Raw genomic sequence first — 24,375 nt, forward strand, 5'->3', positions numbered from 1 at the left:
ATCTCTTGTTAAGTGGAAGAAGGAGCCTTGTGTTGATAAGACAAGATGGCTCAGATGAGGCGATGGAGAGTTACAGGTCAGCAAGGAAGGATTTTAAGAGAGTTAAGAGGAACAAAGAGAACATGAACAGTTTTTAGCAGGTAGAATAAAGGAGAACCCTAAAGCTTTCGGTAGGTATGTGAGGAATAAAAGGATGACTAGGGTAGGAAAAGGGCCAGTCAAAGACAGAAGTGGGACGTTGAGTGTGGACCCTGTGGAGATCGCGAGAGGGGCTAAACGAACAATTCTCATCGATTTTCACTCAGGAAAAGGAGAATATAGTAGAGGAGAAGAATGAGATATGAGATATTGGACGAGAAAGGATAGAGGTTAGTTACGAAGAAGTGGTATTAATTCTAGGAGTGAAAGTAGACCAGTCCCCTGGGCCGGATGGCATTTATCTGAGGATTCTCTGGGAAGGTGGGGAGGAGATAGTGGAGCCTTTGGCTTTGATATTTGAGTTGTCATTGTCTACAAGTTTAGTGCCAGAGGACTGGAGGATTGCAAATGTTGTGCCCTTGTTCAAGAAGGACAGTAGAGATGACCTAGGTAATTATAGACTAGCGAGTCTTACTTCTGTTGTAGGAAAGGGTTATAAGAGAGGATTTATAATCATCTAGAAAGCAACAATTTGATTTCAGATAGTCAACAAGGTTACATAGCGGGCAGGTCATGTCTCACAAACCTCATTGACTTTTTTTGAGAAGGTGACCAAGCATGTGGATGAGGATAGGATAGTTGACGTGGTGTACATGGACTTCAGTAAAGCCTTTGATAAGGTTCCACATGGTAGGCTGTTGGAGAAAATGCAGAGGCATGGATTGAGGATGATTTAGCAGTTTGAATTAGAAACTGGCTTTCTGTAAAAAGGCAGCGAGTGATGGTTAATGGAAAATATTCAGCTTGGAGTCTGGTTACTAGTGGTGTGCTACAACGATCTGTTTTGGGACCACTGCTCTGTGTCATTTTTATAAATGATTTGGATGCAGGCATAGATGGACACGTTAGTAAGTTTGCAGATGACACTAATATTGGTGGAGTAGTGGACAGTGTGAAGAATGTTGTGGGAGGCTTGGATAAACTGCAGAATTGGGCTGAGAGATGGCAAATGGAGTTCAATGCAGCTAAATGTGAGGTAATGTACTTTGGGAGGAATAACAGGAAGGCAGAGTACTGGGTCAATGGTAAGATTCTTGGTCGTGTGGATGTGCAGAGCGAGCTTGGTGTCCATTTACATAGATCCCTGAAAGTTGGCACCCAGGTTGATAGTGCTGTTAAGAAGGCATACAGTGTGTTAGGATTCATTGGTAGAGGGGTTGAGTTCTGGAGCCGCAACTATACAAAACGCTGGTGCGGCCACACTTGGAATCTTGTGTACAGTTCTGGTTGCCCCATTACAGGAAGGACATGGAAGCATTGGAAAAGGTGCAGAGGAGATTTACCAGGATATTGCCTGGTCTGGAGGGAAGCTCTTATGAGGAAAGGCTGAGAGACTTGGGTCTGTTCTCATTGGAGAGAAGAAGGCTAAGAAAGGATTTGATACAGACATACAAGATGATCAGAGGATTAGACAGGGTAGACAGTGGAAGTCTTTTTCCGAGGATGATGATGTCAGCTTATACGAGGAGGCGTAACTACAAATTGAGGGGTGATAGATTTAAGACAGATATCAGAGGCAGGTTCCTTACTCAGAGTAGTAAAGGCATGGAATGTCCTACCTGCCAATGTAATTAACTCAGCCACATTAGGGAGATTTAAACAATCCTTGGATAAGAGCACGGATGATGATGAGATAATGTAGGGGGATGGGCTTAGATCAGTTCACAGGATGGTGCAACATCGAGGGCCGAAGGGCCTGTTCTGTGCTATATTGTTCTATTTTATACCTGCAAAATTTAGCAAATTAAAATCTATGTTTCTCCATTTTACTAATTCATGGTGTGAATTTTCAGGTGTTGGATAAAGGATGAAACAGACTCTTCCTAAATTGGATCTTTTTGTGCATCCAAATGCAGTAATGAATTGAATGTATCTGAAAGTTTGCATCACCTTTCAGTCATGATAATTATCCTCCAGCTAGAAATGCATGTCATGCATTAGTGGGGTGGAATGGGGCAGATCAAACAGCAGCATAATGTGTGTGTAAGTTGGTCAGTGGAGCAACCTCTGATATTGTGAGTTAGATGTTGAAAAAAGATGAAGAATAACATTAGAAAACTGAAACAAAGATGCTCAGGACATAGAGAAATGGGGAGAAGTAATCCCATGGTAAAGATGAAAAAACTGAGGAAACATCTGACTTTTTTTTTGCAACACAATTTTAAATATTTAAAAAGCATAGGTTATAAAGAAAGAAGCATTAAAATGTTCTGGGCAGGTACGTTTGGTCAGTTTGAATGAGGGGTGCTGGGGAGGAGAAAAAGAACTGTTGATGTGGCCTGAAAGGGTAACGGTCTGAAACAGCTGCTGTCTGAATTCCTCTGCAATTGTAGCATTTAGTTTGTTCTGGTGAAATTTAGAGTCAGACACTATGTAGATACTGGTGTGTATGTATACATAATGAACTGTAGATGAAATTGACCTATAGCAGGATCTCAAACTGGAGGCATTTTATATAACTGGTAGTCTATTTTATACACACAGCAATTAACCTCACTGGTGCCAAGTTCACTGAGCCCATTTTGCACCAAGGCCCATGTGAACCCTGCCCCCATGTATGAATATAGTGAAGGTGTATTTTCAATTATTCTGTGCTTCCATTCCACTTTATTGATTAGTGGTTCATAACATGGTCAAGTAATATTTGTGTTTTCTTACAGGAAATCGATGTTAGTGTCAGACAGGAGGTGGAGGAAGCAGCACAATTTGCCACCACTGATCCTGAACCTGCTTTAGATGATCTGGCCCACAACGTTTACCACAACGAAGCAGCATTTGATGTTCGTGGCACTAACCCTTGGATCAAGTATAGATCAGTGTCCTAAAGGAATAATACCCTTCAAATTTGTTACACAATCACCTACAACCAACATGTACATTCTCAAATGGAATCTGAAAGTCATGTTCATAAAAGATTAATGTTTCAGTTAAGCAAAACTGCATATTAAGAAAATTAGGTCTTTTACTGTGTTTGAATTTGTTTTTTTACATGTACATATGCAGTTTCTTAACCCTTGTGAATTACTTGCGTCCCCTGATTTATTTAATATTTGCCATCTTGTACCAGTTGGGTTGTTTTTAATCAAGGGTGTTCCTGAAGCAGATCAGAGTTGATGCTGTTTTGCCAGATTGCAAGTGTCTGACGTGTAATAAAGTCAAAATAAGATTAATTGTGTAATTTTTGTGACTTTCAATCCAAAGTTAATAATGTGTAATACATGGTATGTGTTTAAAAAGTGAGGAAAGTTTAGATTAATGACAAACATACAATGTCCCACCAAGCTTAACTCGCAAGGATGGACTGTACAAAATCAATGAGCATGATAAACTGGATCTAACATGCACACTGGATCTAACAACTGCTGGAAAAGATCTGAGTTGTCCAGAAATGAGGGTGCCTCTTCACACTGACATGTGTCACCAATTGTGCTTAATTTGTAGAATCTCTTTGGATTAACTGCAAGTGGCTGTTAGTAGAATCTTGCAAGACTTTTATGATGTAGAGTTATGGAAAGAGGGTGGAGCAGTAGGTTTCATTTTTGAATAATCTAGCATACAGCTATAGGAGATAATTTGCTCATTCTGCATGACACAGTTTGTGGAGCATAAAAATGTTACACAGTGAAGATTACTCTAATCCACAACCATAAAAACCCATTCAAAGTCTGACAGCAAATTGTTTTTTTTTCCCACAAAGGATAGTAAATGGATTCAAAATGTGAGCAATATTTTTTGGTGCTTTCTAAACTCTCTCCAATTTTACTTAATTGGCAAGAAACTAGTAAATGCCAGAAAATTCTGCAGGAATATTGATTTTCCTACTGGACTGCTTAACCATCAGTGTCCAACAGCAAAGCAGTTGAACATTAGGAATTCTTTGCTATGATAGGTCTGGTGGGAAAGGTCTGTGGGGGAAAAAGGGCAAATTTTAAATTTAGAGCTAGGCTATTTGGAGGAAATTGGAAAGTACTTCATTGCAAACACAGCAGTGGAACTCTTTCAAAAATCCTCCAGGACAGAATACAATTGAAAGTTGCACAACAGATGATCTTGACCCTTGCCGAGAAAAGGTCACAAATCAGACTCCAAGGGCTGAGTTGCCTAGTTTAGTTTCTATGACAATAACACTGTCTGCAAATAATTATGTGCAACATTTAGAAATATGTTTATGTATAAGCGCTAAAATTAGAATACATCTTCAATTGTGGCATCAGAAGTTATTCGGATCACTGACTTAAATTCTGCATCAAAACCTATTTCTCATGAATAATGTCAATTAGGGAATTTTGTCTGTCCACAAGAACAACTAACATGCAAGCCTTTTTATACTGAATTCATCCATTCATGAAACTCTACCTTTCTCAGTCCCAAATGGCTGTGTTGTGTCAACTGGCAAATTCTTCATGCAAGACAAAATGTTTCCTGTGTAACTTCAGTTAAAGACAAGGTAGTGTTTAAATGCAATGATTCTATGCCACAAATTCCAAGTGATATTGATGGTTACATTAAAATATTTCCTGCAAAGCAAGGTTCTTGCTTCTGCTTACATCCAGGAAACTGACTTTGATTTATTGATTAAAATACATTACCTGTTCTTTAATTAAAAGTGAAATGAGCAATTAAATGACGACATCACCTGTCATAGAATGGGAACAGGGAACTATAGTTGATTTGGTACTTGGTGGTAGTCTCAATGCTTTTAGGTGAAGGAGGTAAATACTATTTGTCAGAATGAGTCAACTTGAGGTGATTAACTTCTCACGGATCATTTGCTAATCCACTATGTGACTGCTTTCAATGTTGATTCTCAAAATTACATAACATTACAATTTGTATCATACCCAAGGTCCTCCACAGTACACATCCAGATAAATCTATGCAAATACACAATACATACATAATTACTCAGTAGAATAGCAGCTTTGGTCACTTGTGTCATAAAAATAGCAGTCTGGAAGATTAGACTCCTTTCCTGAACTTTAAAATACCGCTCCAGATTCGGCAAATGGGTCCTCCTCTAAAACATGGAAAACAACAGTGTTAGATCCCAGTGGGAACGTCTGCTAGTTTAATGGGACAGAATGTTTAATACTGTGTATCTAACCTCCATAGTTTCCACCAGTTTGCATTGTTCTCCCCCCAGTGCTGCTTTCCTATATAACAAATTATCCCCAAATACGTTGCATATGTTTCTTTGTTTGTGAAATAGACTATGGTACCAGCACAGAAGAGAGAATACCCAGTCACGCTGTAGGTCCAGTTACTGGTCCCTAGAGCTCCTTGGATGAGAAGTTTTAGCTGTTATAAATCAAGTATGCCAAGATGTGTCAGGTCTGCCTACTGATTGAAGTTTTCTGAATAATGTACCAAATGAGCTAGGATCAACGTTCATCTTCCTTCCCTGGTCACAGTTGAGGGTCTGAAATTTCTCACTGGCTTGCTGAGGCATTATACTATGCTTTGGTTGACTGTTTAATTGCTGCATCTACATTTTTTTTTGTTCAGCAGAATATCAATTCGGATTGAAGAACAGGGATTAGTGGTAGTCATAACAGTCATGTAGTGCTTCTGATTTTCCATTGATACATTTTAATGAGGGTGGAAATCACCCATGTAAGCAAGACAGCTAACCTGATTGTTTTAGCATTTTAATAAGTTAATATGTGTTAGGCAGGTTGGCACTGAGTGACAATGTGACTCAAACACTGTCTCTAATTAGCCAGACAACTTGTCTAACATCCAGTACTGGGTAAACAGACATTTCTTTAATTATTGGGAAGAACAAAGACCAAAACAATTGTTTATGGCAGGGATGGAAAACATTGTCTCATTGGTATGGAGTCCATCCCTGTTGTTGGTAACCATCTCTGGTTTTAATGGACTAACTGTGGAGTTGTATTAACCCATACTTGTTCTACATCAAGAGTGCCTCAGGTGAATGAGGGCTCAGCAAACATTTTGAACTCGGTAGACTATTTCAAAAACCCAGTTAAGCATTATTTATGAAGACTAAGAGTCAAGAGTGGGATTCACTTCAGTGTGATTTCTATTTGATTGAAGTCTGGCATTTTCACAGCAATGAAGAAACATAGCAGTAAATGATTGCAACTTCTGAAATCCAAAAATTGCTGTCAGTGTCAAAGGAGTAGAGACAGTGAACACAGAGTTTTGCCATTGTTACTGCCATAAAATTCAGGCTAGTAAAATACAGAGACACGAATAGCCAACTGGCTTTTGTTTGACTTATTTCTCAAAGCTGTCAAATGAAGACAATCCCAACCAGTAATGCAATCTTGAATGTGGTACCAGGTGTTTGTTCTTTTTATTTTCCTTTCTGTCTGCTATGATTGCTTTAAAGGGAGACTTCACTGAGTTCAAGGCAACCTGCTTAGTGTTGTATTTGCATAGGTTCACTTCATTGTCAGAAGAGCAAGATCCACACCAACATTGCTGCTGAAATCTGCTTTTAGATTGGAGCAAAAATGTAGCATTGAGTTAAAGTTTCAGCCTCACAATCGGCTCAAGGAAAAAGTGAACGCTGGACTAGTCCTTCAAAATTTGCACAAACTCCACAATACCAAAATCTAAGCAGACCAGTTGCATTCATTGCCAGTTGGTGCCCTGTAAGCTCCCAACTAGCAGCCATGGGTTGCCTAACAATGTCAAACATTTTACAAAAGTGGTTGCTACAACAGTTAGATTTGATTAGATTCAGTTGTGAAAGCAATGACAATTCTACACTTGAAGCAGAAACTCAATTAATTGAAAGAGCCACTATAAATGGAGCATTATGTAAATATTTTAAACAGCACTTACCGGAGCTGTAGGCTTCTTAAATCATCTTTAGTGATATGTTTCAACACATCAGACAACGTGTAACCTTCTGCACACATCTGGTGAAAAAAAGCAGCTTAAGTTGACAAAAGCAAACAGTTCAATCTATTGGCTCTGAGAAATTTTTATCAATTTATTAACCTGAATCTACTATCAATGAATGAAAAGTAGAATAAAAAAATTCATCCAAAGTTTATTGTGATGATAGAGGAGAATAAACAGTACATAAGAAAACATTAATGCACAAAAGAAACAGGCAAGTCATTTTTTAATTCTGGATCAGTGGTGCTGGAAGACACAGCAGTTCAGGCAGCATCCGAGGAGCAGTAAAATTGACGTTTCAGGCAAAAGCCCTTCATCAGGAATAAAGGCAGAGAGCCTGAAGCGTGGAGCAATAAGCTAGAGGAGGGTGGGGGTGGGGAGAAAGTAGCATAGAGTACAATAGGTAAGTGGGGGAGGGGATGAAGGTGATAGGTCAGGGAGAAGGGTGGAGTGGATAGGTGGAAAAGGAGATAGGCAGGTAGGACAAGTCATGGGGACAGTGCTGAGCTGGAAGTTTGGAACTTGGGTGAGGTGGGGGAAGGGGAAATGAGGAAACTGTTGAAGTCCACATTGATGCCCTGGGGTTGAAGTGTTCCGAGGCGGAAGATGAGGCGTTCTTCCTCCAGGCGTCTGGTGTTGAGGGAGTGGTGGTGAAGGAGGCCCAGGACCTCCATGTCCTCGGCAGAGTGGGAGGGGGAGTTGAAATGTTGGAATGTTGGGCCACGGGCGGTGTGGTTGATTGGTGCAGGTGTCCCGGAGATATTCCTTAAAGCGCTCTGCTAGGAGGCATCCAGTCTCCCCAATGTAGAGGAGACCGCATCGGGAGTAACGGATAAAATAAATGATATTAGTGGATGTGCAGGTAAAACTTTGATGGATGTGGAAGGCTCCTTTAGGGCCTTGAATGGAGGTGAGGGAGGAGGTTTGGCTGCAGGTTTTACAGTTCCTGCGGTGGCAGGGGAAGTTACCAGGATAGGAGGGTGGGTTGTAGGGGGGCGTGGACCTGACCAGGTAGTCACGGAGGGAACGGTCTTTGCAGAAAGCGGAAAGGGGTGAGGAGGGAAATATATCCCTGGTGGTGGGATCTTTTTGGAGGTGGCGGAAATGTCGGCGGATGATTTGGTTTATGCGAAGGTTGGTAGGGTGGAAGGTGAGCACCAGGGGCGTTCTGTCCTTGTTACGGTTGGAGGAGTGGGGTCTGAGGGTGGAGGTGCGGGATGCGGACGAGATGCGTTGGAGGGCATCTTTAACCACCTGGGAAGGGATATTGCGATTTCTACAAAAAGAGGCCATCTGGTGTGTTCTGTGGTGGAACTGATCCTCCTGGGAGCAGATACAGCGGAGGTGGAGGAATTGGGAATACAGGATGGCATTTTTGCAAGAGGTGGGAATAGGTGTTCCACCCTACCTCTTGCAAAAATGCCATCCCGTATTCCCAATTCCTCCGCCTCCGCCGTATCTGCTCCCAGGAGGATCAGTTCCACCACAGAACACACTAGATGGCCTCCTTCTTTAGAGACCGCAATTTCCCTTCCCACGTGGTTAAAGATGCCCTCTAACGCATCTCATCCTCATCCTGCACCTCCACCCTCAGACCCCACTCCTCCAACCGTAACAAGGACAGAACGCCCCTGGTGCTCACCTTCCACCCTACCAACCTTCGCATCAACCAAATCATGATTTCCGCCACCTCCAAAAAGACCCCACCACCAGGGATAAATTTCCCTCCCCACCGCTTTCCGCAAAGACCGTTCCCTCTGTGACTAACTGGTCAGGTCCACGCCCCCCTACAACCCACCCTCCCATCCTGGTACCTTCCCCTGCCACCGCAGGAATTGTAAAACCTGTACCCACACCTCCACCCTCACCTTTATCCAAGGCCTAAAGGAGCCTTCCACATCCATCAAAGTTTTACCTGCACATCCACTAATATTATTTATTGTATCCGTTGCTCCCGATGCGGTCTCCTCTACATTGGGGAGACTGGACGCCTCCTAGCAGAGCGCTTTAGAGAACATCTCCGGGACACCCGCACCAATCAACCACACCGCTCTGTGGCCCAACATTTCATCTCTCCCTCCCACTCTGCCGAGGACATTGAGGTCCCGGGCATCCTTCACCGCTGCTCCCTCACCACCAGACACCTGGAGGAAGAACGCCTCATCTTCCACCTCGGAACACTTCAACCCCAGGGCATCAATGTGGACTTCAACAGCTTCCTCATTTCCCCTTCCCCCACCTCACCCAAGTTCCAAACTTCCAGCTCAGCACTGTCCCCATGACTTATCCTACCTGCCTATCTCCTTTCCCACCTATCTACTCCACCCTCTCCTCCCTGACCTATCACCTTCATCCCCTTCCCCACTCACCTATTGTACTCTCTGCTACTCTCTCCCCACCCCCACCCTCCTCTAGCTTATCTCTCCACGCTTCAGTCTCCCTGCCTTTATTCCTGATGAAGGGCTTTTGCCCGAAACGTCGATTTTGCTGCTTCTCGGATGCTGCCTGAACTGCTGTGCTCTTCCAGCACCACTGATCCAGAATCTGGTTTCCAGCATCTGCAGTCATTGTTTTTACCTAAGTCATTTTTTAAAATAACTGCACGTCATTTTAAATTTAACCAGCAGGTGGTGCCAAAAGCAGGGAAAGTTTCGTACATACCTGAATAAGGCAGGGTGGTCATTATGTTCTGGTCTGGTAATCAAGATAACACCTACTTTAATTATAGAAAATGAGAGCTAAAGTCTCATTTGAGTAAGTTCAAAATTTAAACTCAGTTTAGCCAACCTGTTAAATTGGCTAAAGTGACCATAATTTCTTGGGATACATTGGATCACTGATGTCTGGGTTGACTGCAGGTTGTCATCACCTAGTCTGACCGATTTGCAACTCCAGACTACTTGACATAGAATTGGCCAAGCCCCTTAATTTAATCAAAACCACTGTGGAGAATAACCAAAGTAAAGCCAATGAAGAGCACCTGAGTACCATCTTTACCCAAACAGTGGCACATGAAGAAAAGCAGCCCCTGTTACCGCTGTCTCAGGGAGACTAGAATGCAGCAACAAATTGCAGCTTTCCCAGTGATACCCACCTCCCCAAAGTCAGTACCAATATCAAATGTATACATTGTACAGAAAGGAATAAAGAGAAAGTGCAAGAGAAAATAACACCATGAAGAGTAAAGGTAGAGAAAAGGAGGGAGGAGGAATAAACTGAAAGTTCAGTAGAGGGATAGAGATACACTAGAGATAGGAGGAATAATAAAAGTCATGAGCAACAGGAAGGATAGAGAAAACAGAAAGGAAGAGGAATGAGGAGAAGGATGATCAGAGAGAGGAGGGAGAGAGACAGAAACCAGTGGGGGGATAAGGAGATATATTAAATAGAGAAAGCTTAATGAAACACACCAAAGAAAGGAAGGATAGAGAGAGAAGAGAGACACAACATAGAGGAAAAATAATGAGAAAGCAGACATAGAGAAAATTGAATTTTTTGAGTTTTTTTGTGTTTACAAGACATACCTGGTTAACTTCCCACATTGTGCACTACCACATCTGGCATCTTTACTTGATATGTCTGGGTTTGGGATAAATTGGGGAGATCAATATTTAGATTGGGTTAACTTTTGGGGACATTTAAAGCCTATTGGTTTGAAGAATAGGACTGCCAAGAAGGGAATGTGTGCCTTTGGGTTTTGCTAAGGCTGCTAAGAGGCTGAGCCTGCAAGTCCCTGCTTTAAGAGCAACTGTTGTTTCTTTCTATCTTGCCGTAAATGACAAGCATGCAACAGAGATAAAAATGGTTGCTATCACACCCAGAGTGGGGCAGGGTAAGTGTTTCATTCTGACAGGGACAGAGGGAGGGGCTTTCAATTTTGAATACTGTCAGGCAACAACATCACATGAAGTCCCATACAGGTCAGCTGAAAGGGAACCTTAAGCATTAAGCACTCCAACACCTCACCCCAAACAAAGTTTACCGCATGTCACAAAGTGACAAAACCAATCCCATTAATGGCTGTAACGCAGTCTGGAAAGATTGACCCTTGTTGCTAAAGTAGCAACCACCTGGTCACTTCATATCTTGGACCATAAAATGTCACGCTAAGGATGGCTCAGTTTTATCCCGTCAATGCTGCAGTTGCAGCTAGGCAGACATTTGCGCACACAGCTGATGATGTAAAGTGAACATATGTTTATAAAGGTGAGAACATATTTACAGTAACAGGTCACCTGTGTGCCCTTGGAGGTCATCTTCGATTCCCTCCCACCATGCTTCAGTGCTGGAATGGTGGGAGCCTGCTCCACATTGATGGCCATTACCGTTGAGGTGACCCCAGGGGATGTTTGCATTTCAAAGGCCTAGACTTGCTGAGTATGCCCTACCCAGAGCAAAGTGCACCCTCCTCAGCCTGAAGGTCAGGGGTGAAGGGGGCAGGTAGGGTGGAGGTGCAAGGCCTGGCCACTCAAGAGGAGACTTCAGCAGGAGTGTATGTGGTTATTCCTTCAGTTATGCGCCTACTGTCACTCACTAACCTGCTTCCTTATGAGGAAGGGGAACCTGGAGTGAGGGCAATGCCCCTGTCACCTTGATGAGCAGCAATGGTTACCGCCGTGTGGAGTGCAAGTCCGTGTGTGTATCCAGCAGACACTGACGGTGCTGCACTTGGCTCTCCATGGATCCCTCCATTGGGGACCAGACATTAACTAACCCAGGTTAGCAGGGTTGCTGCAATTCCGTAACCTCGTGTCAGGTTGCCCTGTGCCACCAACAAATCCTGCCTGCTGTTCCTGTAATTATTTGTATCAAATCCTGAAAGATTGGCACCATGGGTCCTGTCGTGCCTGGGGCTGAGCAGAAGCTTGTCTTTGGTAGTCCTTTTCAGTGCCAGTGACTCGGAGTATTTCTTCCTTGGCAGCTGTTTGGCAGTGGCATGTCCACCAGCAGGTGCTCCCATTCCAACCTAGATTAAGTACCCATGAGGTGTCATGATCTCAGCTGATGTAAGGTGCAGGAACCAGCCTTGCTGATGCTTTCCCTGAGGTTACAGTGCCTTCTTCCTCAGTGGTGCAGGATGGCACCTCCTGTGGCATCACCTTGACAGCAGAGACAAAGCAAATAGCTGCAGGAGGACAAAGGAACAAGGAACAAAAGTCCAGATTATGTTGAGAATACACAGTCACAATGGGGTAATGGGAGGGCAACACAGCAATGGGTAACGTGCCTTTTCCGCTTAGCATAACATGGATGATTCTGCGTCTCCACAGGCCCTTGCCAGTGAGCGTCAAGATCTTCTCATACAAGGTGAGGAACTGAAAGGCAGGTGGCCCCATCAACCAAACCTGGCTCTTCTGGTCTTATTATGGGCAGTTTCCCACTGGAATAAGAGAAGGGGAAGGACTGAGTGAGATGGCACAACTTTTGGTGCTGGTGCAGGTGAGGTAAAGGTGTTGAGTGCCCTGAGTGAGTGAGTCAGCAACAAAAAGGGCACGCAGGGTGAGCAGGGTGAGCAGTGTGGAAGGATTGAGTCGGTGAGGGAAGATGATTGCATGCAATAGTGAGAGGGGTAGAACCTGAGCTTTGTTGAGAGATGGATTCAATCGCAGGGATAGAGTGAGCATGAGGTAGCACTTCCCCTGACAGAGGGGAGAAGGTCATTGACCTTGTTGTTACACTGCTCCAGGTTCCTTCGGCTGACTAAGGCTGCACTGACTGACGTGGCAACCTCAGCCCAGGCTGGCACCATCTGGTGTCGTGGCCTCTCCACAAGCCCTGGAAGCAGATGATGGTTTCCTCTGCATCACCCTGTCCAGCAAGAACCCCAGGTCCCGCTCCACAAAGCAAAACTCCAATTTTCCCTTGTCTTTCATCTCTGGGGTAAATGTCACGAATGGTATAGGGCACCGCCGGACTGACTACACTTGATTGGGTGCATAACGCCCTTCTGAGTCTGGTGCCAGCACCAGGAAACCCAGAATGTCCTGCCAAGTACACCTGCCTGCAGCAAGGGTTAACATCAGACATGAGGGAGACCATGGGGTATGATACCAGTTAATAAGGCGGGTTTGAGATAACATGAGAAAACTCAGAGAAAGAAACCCTCCACGAAACCCAACAAAAATGAGACTGAGTCGATTTCTGGTAAGGTTCAACCCAACGATTTAGATGTGGGGACGCTAAATAATACACTCAAGTTCTTTAGTGACACAAAAACTGGATGGAAGTGAGAACTTTAAGGAGGATACAAAGAGACTTCAAAGAGCATTAAGACAGTCTGAGGGAGTGGGAAAGAATTTTAAACACGGTGCATACTGTGGAAAAATATAGATTTATCCTTTTCTATTTTCGCTACCACAGTATTTCATAAATGGTGTAAATTGGAAAATGTTGGGATCTGAACGAAGGCCAGAATCCAGTAAGATGGTGGTGGAGTGGGACTTCTGAACCCAGGACACATCTGCTCTGTCCTCTTGTCTTTATTTCTTTTCCCTCTTTCTTTCCCTCTTCTATTTTACTTACCTCTTGTTCAAGAGCTCAGTCGCGGTGATGGCATCGGCAGCGAGTGGGCCCAACCCAGGCTCGTGGTGATAATTATGGGGATCCCGGCAGCTCCCGCGGTGACGAGGCGGTCCTAGCGCCATTTTGTGGCTGCTGAGTGGAGGCGGGTGTGGGTTCCCAGCGGTGCCTGCGTCCGGCGTGGCGGAAGTTCGTTCGGGTGCCAGTACGGAACCTGGCAGCACCGGCAGTGGCTGCAATCAGCAAAGGGGTGGGTCCCCAAAGCAGACTCATAGCGGCAGCGGAGTTGCGTTTGGGTCGGTGCAGTGCCCAGTGACACTGGCGGTGGCTGAATTGGTCCAGTGGTGGTGAGGTGGAGGTGAGATGACTCCGAAGAGTGGCAACTCATTCCAGCATCAGCGGAGGGCCACCAGAGCCACGGCAGGGCACTTGGCAGTCTTGCTTGTTAACGTTGGACCGTTCTGCTTTATTCCTCTGCTTTTATATTCTGTGTTTTAAGACGACAGCCAGAGAGTGGCCACACTGTACAACACTTTCCACTGCACTTTGTAACAAAATACACGTGACAATAAATAAAATCAAATTAAAATGTCGAAGTTCATGAGTCTCTGGAGGTTACTGTGCCAGCACAGCAAGAAATTAGGGTGGCCAAATGCTCGGGGCCTTTATTGCAAAAAGAAATTGAATAAAGAAGCCATGCCGTAACTTATCCAAAGTGCAGCTTTTTTGGGGGGTGGTGGATGGGGATTTATTGTGTTCACGGACCAAAGGAAGGAGAGTTATTTTAGTCAATCCGTTCAGACACCTTATGCCACACCTGTGGGGTAGGTGGATCTCGAACCCAGACCGCCTAGCCGAGGGGTAGGGACACTGTCACTGCACCACAACACTCTCTGAGGAAGTATATACTTGATAAAGATGGATTGCTAAAAGGACTCACCAAACTAGATCCTGGGATGGCAGGATTGCCTCATGAGGAGACTGAGTCTGTATTCTCTGGGCTTGAGAAGGATGTGACCTCAGTGAGACATTCAATACTCTCACAGAAATCGACAAGGCGGATACAGGAAAGACATCTTCCCTGCTTTGAGTGGTTAGTGGCTGGAGTGCTGAACCACAGGGCAGTGGCAAAGTAAGGGGCAAGACATTTAGGAGGAATTTCCTTATGAAGATTGTGGTGAATCTTTGTATTCTCGAACCCAGAGGACGGCAGAGGTTTATTCATCAACTATGTACCAATAGATTTCTAGACATGAAAGACATAAAGTGGTATTGAGCTGAGCAGGAAATTAGCATTGAGATAGAAGATCAGCCATTAGACAGACACACCAAAGAAAGGAGGATACATTCTTTACATGAAAAAGAGAGGAAGGATGAAGAAGGAGAAAGAGAAAGGTGTGATAAACAAAGAGGAACCCATGAGAAGGAAGAGGGTGAGAGAATATGAATGAGGACTGGAGAAGAAATAAAGGGAGATTAATGGAAATAAATGCAAAACAATAATAAGACAAATTATTAATACCACTAAAAAATTCTCCTCTGGCCCATATCCAAGGAATCTACATCAAAAACAGTTTTAAGCCATTCTGTTAAACAATCATCTGTTGACAAGAGCATTTTTGAATGTTTACTCAATGTTGCACCATAGATACAAGCCGTTACCCTGTTTATTGTAACCGGATCTGCTCCTTGCTCTTGAAGCCATTCAGTAAGCTCTCGATCCATTCTGTGATGATCAGGAGGGTCTGGCACTGAAGGAACTGAATGGAGAAGACAATGCAGTCAGCTATTCAGTCTCAGTCAGGACCATTCTTTTTTTTAAATAAAGAGCTAAAACAAGAATCAGCTGAGATGGACAAAATAAATGACTAAACATTTCAAAAGAAGTTACAACCAGTTTTTCATGACTAAATAAATGTAGATGTGTTTTGGTTAACAGGAGTGGTTAAACAGTAAATTCCTGTGTGTTTGGAGTGTGTGGGTGAGTGTTTTATTCTACGTTTGCTTCAATATGCACTAAAAGATACAGAGAAGGAAGATAACGGCATGGTGGCACAGTGGTTAGCACTGCTGCCTCACAGCGCCTGTAGACCCGGGTTCAATTCCCGACTCAGGCGACTGACTGTGTGGAGTTTGCACGTTCTCCCCGTGTCTGCGTGGGTTTCCTCCGGGTGCCCCGGTTTCCTCCCACAGTCACAAAGATGTGCGGGTCAGGTGAATTGGCCATGCTAAATTGCCAGTAGTGTTAGGTAAGGGGTAAATGTAGGGGTATGGGTGGGTTGCGCTTCGGCGGGTCAGTGTGGACTTGTTGGGCCGAAGGGCCTGTTTCCACACTGTAAGTCTAATCTAATCTAATAACCTGCAGTGGGCAGTTTTGAGAGTGCTACCCGTTTAGCATCTTCGTTTTCAATTTACCTGTTGGTTTGGATTTCAACTGAAGAAGATACACATCCTGCTGTATCTGCTCAAGTGTTTGCTGAAGAAGCTTCTGATACTCTTTCTCCTTCTGGAGCAAGTCTTCCAAAAGCCTACAGGGTCACAATGAGATCATCTCACAACTCAACGAGCAACTTAAAATTGTGTTTATATAGTGCGTTTCATGATCCCAAGATGTTCCAAAGACCTTTTACAGACCATGAGGTACTCTTGAAGTGTGACAACTCGTAATTAGATTACTTACAGATTACTTACAGTGTGGAAACAGGCCCTTCGGCCCAACAAGTCCACACCGACCCACCGAAGTGAAACCCACCCATTCCCCTACATTTACCCCTTTTACCTAACACTACGGGCAATTTAGCACGGCCAATTCACCTGACCCGCACATCTTTGGACTGTGGGAGGAAACCGGAGCACCCGGAGGAAACCCACGCAGACACGGGGAGAATGTGCAAACTCCACACAGTCAGTCGCCTGAGTCAGGAATTGAACCCGGGTCTCTGGCGCTGTGAGGCAGCAGTGCTAACCACTGTGCCACATATGGAAGCTAAACAGAGACATCTTCATTATCAATTCAGCTTTCAACCATTTTCCTTACTTATGCAATAAACAGAGAACATTACCATGGAGTGTGTTAACACACAGTATTCAAATGTGTTCAGATTACATGATAACTAATAGGATAAACAATTTACAATGTTGAAATGAGGATTATGTTTATATTTAGATAATGATGGAGGAATATTCTTACAATTTATCAAAGATTGATAAAGGAGGATGAGCATTCAGTTGCTTTAAACTTCAACTCTTCAATGATTGACTGTATATCTAAATTCTATTCAGATCTCTGTCACAATCTCCAGATACCCCAAAGTGCTCCACAGTTAATTATTTTTTAAAACTAAGTTCCCTCTGTAATTTCAAAAGTGCAACAAAATATCTGCAAAAAGCAAGCTCCCAGAAGCTACAGTGAAATACATTAGCAGATCATTAACTTGCGGTGTTGGTTGAGCAATACGTACTTGCAAGGGATCTGCAGATCTCCACTGTTCTTCTTCGACAAAGTGCCCTGGGATCGTTAATGTCTATCCAAGAGACAGTGTCTCTGGAAGACAGCACAGCACTCCTTCAGGAGTGAACTGAATTGTCAGATGAAATTTGAACTCACAACCTTTAATCTGAAAGGTGTAGGAACCTACCACTAAGGACAACAGCAAGGTTCAACTTTGCTGTGATTTTGTAAAACACTAAAGTTGCAGATGATTGGAAACAGCAAATGTAATGCCACTGTTTAAAAAAAGGTGATAGACGAAAGATGGGGAACTATAGACTGGTTAGCTTAACTTCTGGAGTGGGGAAATGCTTAAGGCTATTATCGAGAAAGAAATAGCAAGGCAGATGGATGGAAATTGTCCCACTGGGCAGATGCAACATGGGTTCATGAAGGGCAAGTCATGCTTGACTAATCTACTGGAATTCTATGAAGACATTATGAGCATAGTGGATAATGGGAATCCAGTAGATGTGACGTACCTAAATTTCCAAAAGGTATTCAACAAGGTGCTGCACAAGAGGCTGCTACATAAGATAAACATGCAAGATGTTATGGGCAATGTATTAGCATGGATAGAGGATTGGTTAACTAATTGAAAGCAAAGAGTGAGGATAAATGATTGCTTTTCTGTCTGAGTAGTGATGTACCTCAGAGACCAGTGTTGGGACTGCATTAATCACAATTTATATAGATGATTTGGAGTTGGGGGCCACATGTAGTGTGTCAAAGTTTGCAGATGACACTAAAATGAGTGGTACAGCAACGTGTGAGAGGACTTTGCAAAGGAACATAGATAGATAAAGTGAGTGGGCAAAGGTCTGGCAGGTGGAGTATAATGTTAATAAATGTGAAGTCATCCATTTTGGTCAGAATAACAGTAAAAAAGACTATTACTTGAATGGTAAAATGTTGCAGCATGCTGCTATGCAGAGGGACCTGGGTGTCCTTGTGCATGAATCACAGAAGGTTGGTCTGCAGGTACAACAGGTAATTAGGAAGACAAATGGAATTTTGTCCTTCATAGCTAAAGGGATTGAGTTTAAAAGCAGGGAGGTTATGTTGTAGCTGTACAGGGTGCTGCTGAGGCCACACCTGGAGTACTGTGTGCAGGTTTGGTCTCCTTATTTGAGAAAGGATGTACTGGCACTGGAGGGGGTGCAGAGGAGGTTCACCAGGTTGATTCTGGAGTTGAGGGGACTGGTTTATGAGGAGAGGCTGAGTAGATTGGGATTATATTCAATGGAATTTAGAAGAATGAGGTGGGATCTTATGGAAACATTAAAGTATGAAGGGAATAGATAAGACAGAATTAGAGAGGACGTTTCCACTGGAGGGTGAAACTAGGACAAGAGGGCATAGCCTCAGAATTAGAGGGAGGAGATTTAGAACTGAATTGAGGAGGAACTTCTTCACCCAGAGGGTTGTGAACTTATGGAATTCCCTGCCCAGTGATGTGGTTGAGGCTTCCTCAGTAAACATTTTCAAAGCTAAGGTAGATAAGTTTTTGAACAGTAAAAGGACTGAGGATTACTATGCGAGGGCAGGTAAGTGGAGTGAGGTCATGAAAAGATCAGCTATGATCTTATTGAATGGCAGAGCGAGCTCAAAGGGCCAGATGGCCTACTCCAGCTCCTGCTTCTAGTTGTTATGGTCTTATGATGACACCCAGGAATGAGTTTCTATCTTCAGACTCAAGATGGACAAAGACTTAATATCTAAAATTAAAACAAGGTGGTGGGGAAAGTCAAGAGGTTCGTGGAGAGAGAAAGCGATAACAATTCAAATAAAATGTGACATTTCATCAGAACTGTGCCCATAGAGAATCACTTTGAACTGGAAATGCTAACTTTGTTTGTTTCTCTCTCCACAGATACTGCCAGACCTGCTGAGTTTCTTCAGCAGTTTCTCATTCTATTTCAGATTACCACAATGTGCAGCTCTTTGTTTGTATATAAAGGCTCATTACCGGTTAGTCTCCACTCTCAGTTCTCTCAGCTGCACACTCAGAGGATTTTGTAGGTGCTGAAAGTCTTGCGATGCGAGTGAACTAAAAGTACTCGCTTTTGGGGTAACAGGAGGGTCCTTGTTTTCAGATTCCTCTTCCTGTAGGTACATGGGCTCTTCCACCTCATCTGTATCTTTGTCCAGCCCTTCTCCCTCAGAGGTAGTGCCAAAATGAGAGCGCAACTCTAAAAGGTCAAATAGCCATTGAAATATTAGTGTCTAAGCATTAACAAAACAAAACTTAAAACTAAAAGATGAGCTCTTTCTTTAACTAAGACTATACTTTTAATGGAAGCCACTATTTATTTAGTGTCCTTCAAAATCTTGTGCAATATGTTCTTTGAGATATGGAGGATATTGTAGTTGTCCAGTGGGGAGGGATGGAGGAAGAAGATATAAAATATTGGTTCAGGATTGTCTGGATTATCATATTATGGATCAGGCTTGATAGAGTCTTTGAATTTTACGGTCCCTCAATTTTGGCTTGTAAGACCAATGTTGCCAAGTGGCTACAGTTAATGTCGGCATTCCCAATACAAGAAGGTTGCCATCTCAGAAAGAACCTACTGTATTACCAGAGGTCTGCACACCAAGACAGTTGCGGAGTACCACTTCCAAATACCCAAGTCAGCCCACAGAGGGAACATCCAGGTGCTGATTATGTCCTAGGAATAAAGGTTGTCTTCTGTTGTGTTAAACTGGCATGCTTATACAGGGCCTGAGGGGGCGCTAGTTTGGGGCTAGGGGGAGAATTTGCACAAGCCACACTGACTGTGGCATGTCACAGGATATTCTGGCCATGAACAGCCAAGGGCCCTGTAAATGCAGCCAATATGAACTGAGCATCAATTGGCCTCATGAAAATTTGTTGTAGACACTGGTGGAGTCAACAAGAGAAGGCATCGGTGGGTTCAATCTCAGCATTACTTCAAGCCATTGCAACCATTTTTCAAAGCTCACCTTGGTACTGAGAGTCAGACAATCATAATTTCACAGTTCTGGCTGATTTCAAAACCTATTTGTATTTTCACTGCCAGTGGACATGCTGGTGAAAGGTAAAGACTAGATGCAAGATAAACCATCAAACTGTATCATTCCCAACCAGCTGACTCTGGAGCCTAGACCAACTAAGAAACTAAGTTCAACCCAACCACCCAAAATTATGTTACAGGTCAAAGATCCTGTATTCGAAATGCTCGGGACCAGCTGTTTTTCGGAATTCTGAATTTTTTGGTTTTCAGAATGTGACAGTTTAATGGTGGCATGGTGGCTTAATGATTAGCACTACTGCCTCACAGCGCTAGGGACCCAGGTTCGATTCCTGCCTTGGGTAACTGACTGTTTGGAGTTTGCACGTTCTCCCCGTGTCTGCGTGGGTCTCCTCTGGGTGCTCTGATTTTCTCCCACAGTCCAAAGATGTGCAGGTTAGGTGGATTGCCCGTGCTAAATTACCCAAAGTCAGGGGAGTATGGCCAAGCACATTCTTAGAAGTCTGCTTCTCTGGTAAGATTTTTTAAAATTTCACCAGATTAGATTCCCTACAACATGGAAACAGGCGCTTTGGCCCAACAAGTGCATACCGACCCTCCGAAGAGTAAGCCATCCAGACCCATTCCCCATATTCACCCCTGACTTTGGGTAACACACACTGAGTGGGTGTCGACTTGGGGGCATTCACAGAGAAACCCCAGGCCTGTCAGTTCTTGGCCACGCCCCCCCATGTCGCACCTGAGTGACACACATCAAGTGGGTGTCCACTTGGGTTAATTGTTTGCTCGCCAAATAACCTTGTTCATAAGAAAAAAAAATCACAACAAAAAACCTTCAGATTTTGGAGCTTTTTGGTTTTTGGATGTTCAGATAAAGGATCTTCTACTTGTAACTCTGACTGGAATTCTAGCTATTTTCTTATCAACCTGCTTAAACTCGTTATGAGACTTCAGTTCAGGGCTCCCAGTCCAGAAGTCAGGAGACTACCACTGCACCACAACAACCCTGCTGATTGGTATTCTATTGACAAGTTAGTAATTTCACATGGGTTTTCATTGATGTTACTGTCTCAGCACAATGATCTCAAAGAAATGCAGTTTCGAGATTCAAGCAACATCGCAATCTATTCTTTCATTGTAATGTACAGACTTCAATTTTACCAGTATCCTGGGTCTAATACATTGTACATTATGTGCAATACCTGTGGAATTCTGATCTGAACAGCATAGTGTTTGGATTGTCATACAACTTATAACATGCTTAATAAATGCATAAAAACTGCTTGTGGCATAGCCATGCAAGTAAAGAGCAAATGAAGAGATTAGAGGAAAAAAAACGGCCAAAGAACTTGTGAGAACTTGCAATCAACAAGTTGAAATTTACAATGAACTGGATGATCAAATCAGTGTTGAGACAAACACAAGGGAAGTTATGGTTAGTAAAGTTTGCCTTGCCATGAACCAAAAGAAAAGCAAGCTGAAATTGAGTTTGACCAAATATGGTCAGAGCTAGCAAACATGTGACATTGCAGCAGTGGAATTCAGCTTTCGGGTGGCATGATGACTCAGTGGTTAGCGCTGCTGCCTCACAGTGCCAAGGACCTGGGTTCAATTCTAGCCTTGTGTGACTGGCTGCATGGAGTTTATACATTCTCCCCCTGTCTTCATGGGTTTCCTCCCACAGTCTAAAGATGTGCAGGTTAGTGGATTGGCCGTGCTGATAAAGCATGGTGCTGGAAAAGACACAGACTGTCTAGCTCTTCAGATACTGCCAGACCTACTGTGCCTTTTCTAGTGCCACGTTTTATCAACTCTGACTCTCCAGAATCTACAGTGCTCACTTTTGCCTAGATTGGCCACGCTAAATTGCCCCTAGTGTCCAGGGATGTGCAGGCTAGGTGGATTAGCCATGGAAAATGCAGGGTTACAGGGATAAGAGAGGAGTGTGGGTCTGGATGGGATGCTCTTCAGAGGATCAGTGTGGATTCGATGGGCTGAATGGCCTGCTTCCACACTATTGGGATTCTAGATAATTTAAAAAGACAAAGAAGGAATAGATTGGCACTACAGTCAGTAAGGAAAATGTGTCTGGAGAAATCATTGTGGGATTGATTATCTGGGATCAGTTCCATTTTGCAGCAACACCAAGCAATGGGAATTACTGTGTTAGATCCACAAAGAATTTAGTAAACGCACAGCCACAGGCAAGTAGAAGCAACAGTGTCCATCTTTGGTATTATTCTAGGAGTAAGGGCTGAGGTAACTGTCTTCCAAAACTTGACTTCTGATAACGAATGTGACTTTGACACAACGGGACCAAATTAGTTTTCTTGACATATTCTCTTTGGAGCCAAAATGCCATAAAATAAAATTTGAGGCTTAAACGACGAAGAGGAGAGAGATTCCAAAGGTGAGGAATTGAATACCTGGGATGAGAATGGTGACTGCCGCTTGGACTGCACGGCGGATAATGTTATCCATTGCAAACATCCAGTGAGGCTTTATGTGATGGTGTCTCAAAACCTTATTAATCTGAAGCACGGCAAAATAAAGAATAAGAGTTACATCTTGTGTAGCACTCTTTATCCTTTTTCAGAGAAGTAGAACTAAAATAAACCATCGAATAAATCCACAAATCGCTGAACAAGAACTCATTTATCCACTTGTCAATATATTAGTAACAAAGGGCATCACAACTCAAAAGCACCAGATTTAGCAGAAATGTATTTATACATTAAAATACAGAAAGTGCTTATTAAAGCTAAATAGACGTTAAGGTGTGACTCAGTTTCCTTCTTCATGTGTGTAACTATGAAATGGTATGAAGTTAGAGGCAGTAATCCTAGAAACTTACCCACATAGGATGTAGGTGAGGGGGGAGGTGTGGGTGTAGGTTTTGCAATCATCCAAGGCCTCAAAGGAGCCTTCCACAACCATTAGAGTTTCACCTGCACCTCCACACATGTCATTTACTGTACCTGTTGCTCATGATGCAGTCTCCTCTACACTGTGGAGACAGGATGCCTACTCGCAGAGTGCTTCAGAGAACATCTCCAGGACACCCACACCAATCAACCCCACTGCACCGTGAATGAACACTTCAACTCCCCCTCCCACTCTGCTGAGGATATGCAGGTCCTGGGCCTCCTCCACCACCACTTCCTAACCACCTTGACGCCTGGAGGAAGAATGCCTCATCTTCTGCCTCGGGACCCTTCAACCCCATGGCATCAATGTAGACTTCACCCGTTTCCTCATTTCCCCTACCCCCATCTTACCCCGTTTCCAACCTTCCAGCTCAGAACTCTCATGACCTGTCCTACCTATCAACCTTCCTTCCCACCTATCCGCTCCACCCTTCCCTCTGACCTATCACCTTTCCCCCCCACCTCCATCCACCTATTGCACTCTCAGCTACCTTATCCCCAGCACCTCGTTTCCCCCCCCCCCCACTCCTCCCATTTGACTCGCCACCCCCAAGGCTCCCAGCCTCATTCCAGATGAAGGGCTTTTACCCTAAACATCGATTCTCCTGCTCCTTGGATGCTGCCTGACCTGCTGCGCTTTTCCAGCACCTCACTCTCAACTCTAATCTCCAGCATCTGCAGTACTCACTTTCGCCACAGATTCTTAAGTATAAATTCTTGGGGGAAAAAAAATGAGAAAAATAAAGAAAAGGACCAACTTTCACACCATCTCAGGCACAAAAGCACAACCTCATCAGAATCAATTAGAAAAATAAAGAAATTAAAAGTTCAGAATAACAGTACTTCCAACCCAGTCCACACTTGGCTTCACATTGAGGCCAGGAGTGGATGCTGACTTCACTCAAGGTTCAAGGATGGCAGATAAGAAGAGTTGAAACAGACTCCAGCTGAGCAATTCTACTCTATTGCCATCTTGCAGTAAAACAAAAAAAAAGTTAAGTATCATGCAGAGTTCCTTGTGACCAAGTTAATTTCTTCGTCTCTTTAATCTCTGTGGCTTTATTCACTGTATTTTATTTTAAATTTAGAATACTTGCTTCTTTCTCTCTTTTTTTCTGTTCTTATCTGCAGGTTTGACCATGTTGACTTTGTCTCCCTTCTTTGTTGGCAGAGTCAGCTGCTCCAGGTCTGTTATCTTTTCTCTGACCAACCACCTCCAATGTGGCTCTACCACCACGCCTTTACGAGCTCCATAGCCACCATTCATTTCATTGCTTAACCAATTCCATGCAAAACAATGGAAATCACGCACTTAATACCACCATGAATTGAGGTCATTTTGCCGGATCTTCGTTGTATCAAAATAAGT

The 24,375-nt window shown here is 43.6% G+C and overlaps 2 protein-coding genes across 4 annotated transcripts in view; one reads left to right on the forward strand and one right to left on the reverse strand.

Annotated features, from left to right (window-relative positions):
- The window catches only part of LOC132820999 (pyruvate dehydrogenase E1 component subunit alpha, mitochondrial-like), a 38,873-nt gene extending 35,505 nt beyond the window's left edge, over window positions 1-3,368 (forward strand). The window contains exon 11 of the mRNA XM_060833460.1: window positions 2,859-3,368. Within this exon, the coding sequence (XP_060689443.1) occupies window positions 2,859-3,023 (165 nt within the window). The 3' untranslated portion in view covers window positions 3,024-3,368. The remainder of the gene's footprint in view (window positions 1-2,858) is intronic.
- Window positions 3,369-3,902: 534 nt separating this feature from the next.
- Window positions 3,903-24,375, reverse strand: part of map3k15 (mitogen-activated protein kinase kinase kinase 15) — a 139,665-nt gene continuing 119,192 nt past the window's right edge. Inside the window, exons 23-28 of one of the 3 annotated variants that reach the window (XM_060833457.1) lie at window positions 22,506-22,611; window positions 19,053-19,275; window positions 16,009-16,121; window positions 15,256-15,353; window positions 7,015-7,091; window positions 3,903-5,215 (exon numbers count right to left, since the gene is read on the reverse strand). In XM_060833457.1, coding sequence (XP_060689440.1) covers window positions 5,158-5,215; window positions 7,015-7,091; window positions 15,256-15,353; window positions 16,009-16,121; window positions 19,053-19,275; window positions 22,506-22,611 — 675 coding nt within the window. In that variant the 3' untranslated portion in view covers window positions 3,903-5,157. Of the gene's footprint in view, window positions 5,216-7,010; window positions 7,092-12,156; window positions 12,200-15,255; window positions 15,354-16,008; window positions 16,122-19,052; window positions 19,276-22,505; window positions 22,612-24,375 lie in introns of those variants that run through there. The other 2 variants (XM_060833458.1, XM_060833459.1) reach the window with 2 other exon arrangements.

Source organism: Hemiscyllium ocellatum, chromosome 12 (genome assembly GCF_020745735.1).
Source record: "Hemiscyllium ocellatum isolate sHemOce1 chromosome 12, sHemOce1.pat.X.cur, whole genome shotgun sequence".
NCBI lineage: Eukaryota > Metazoa > Chordata > Chondrichthyes > Orectolobiformes > Hemiscylliidae > Hemiscyllium > Hemiscyllium ocellatum.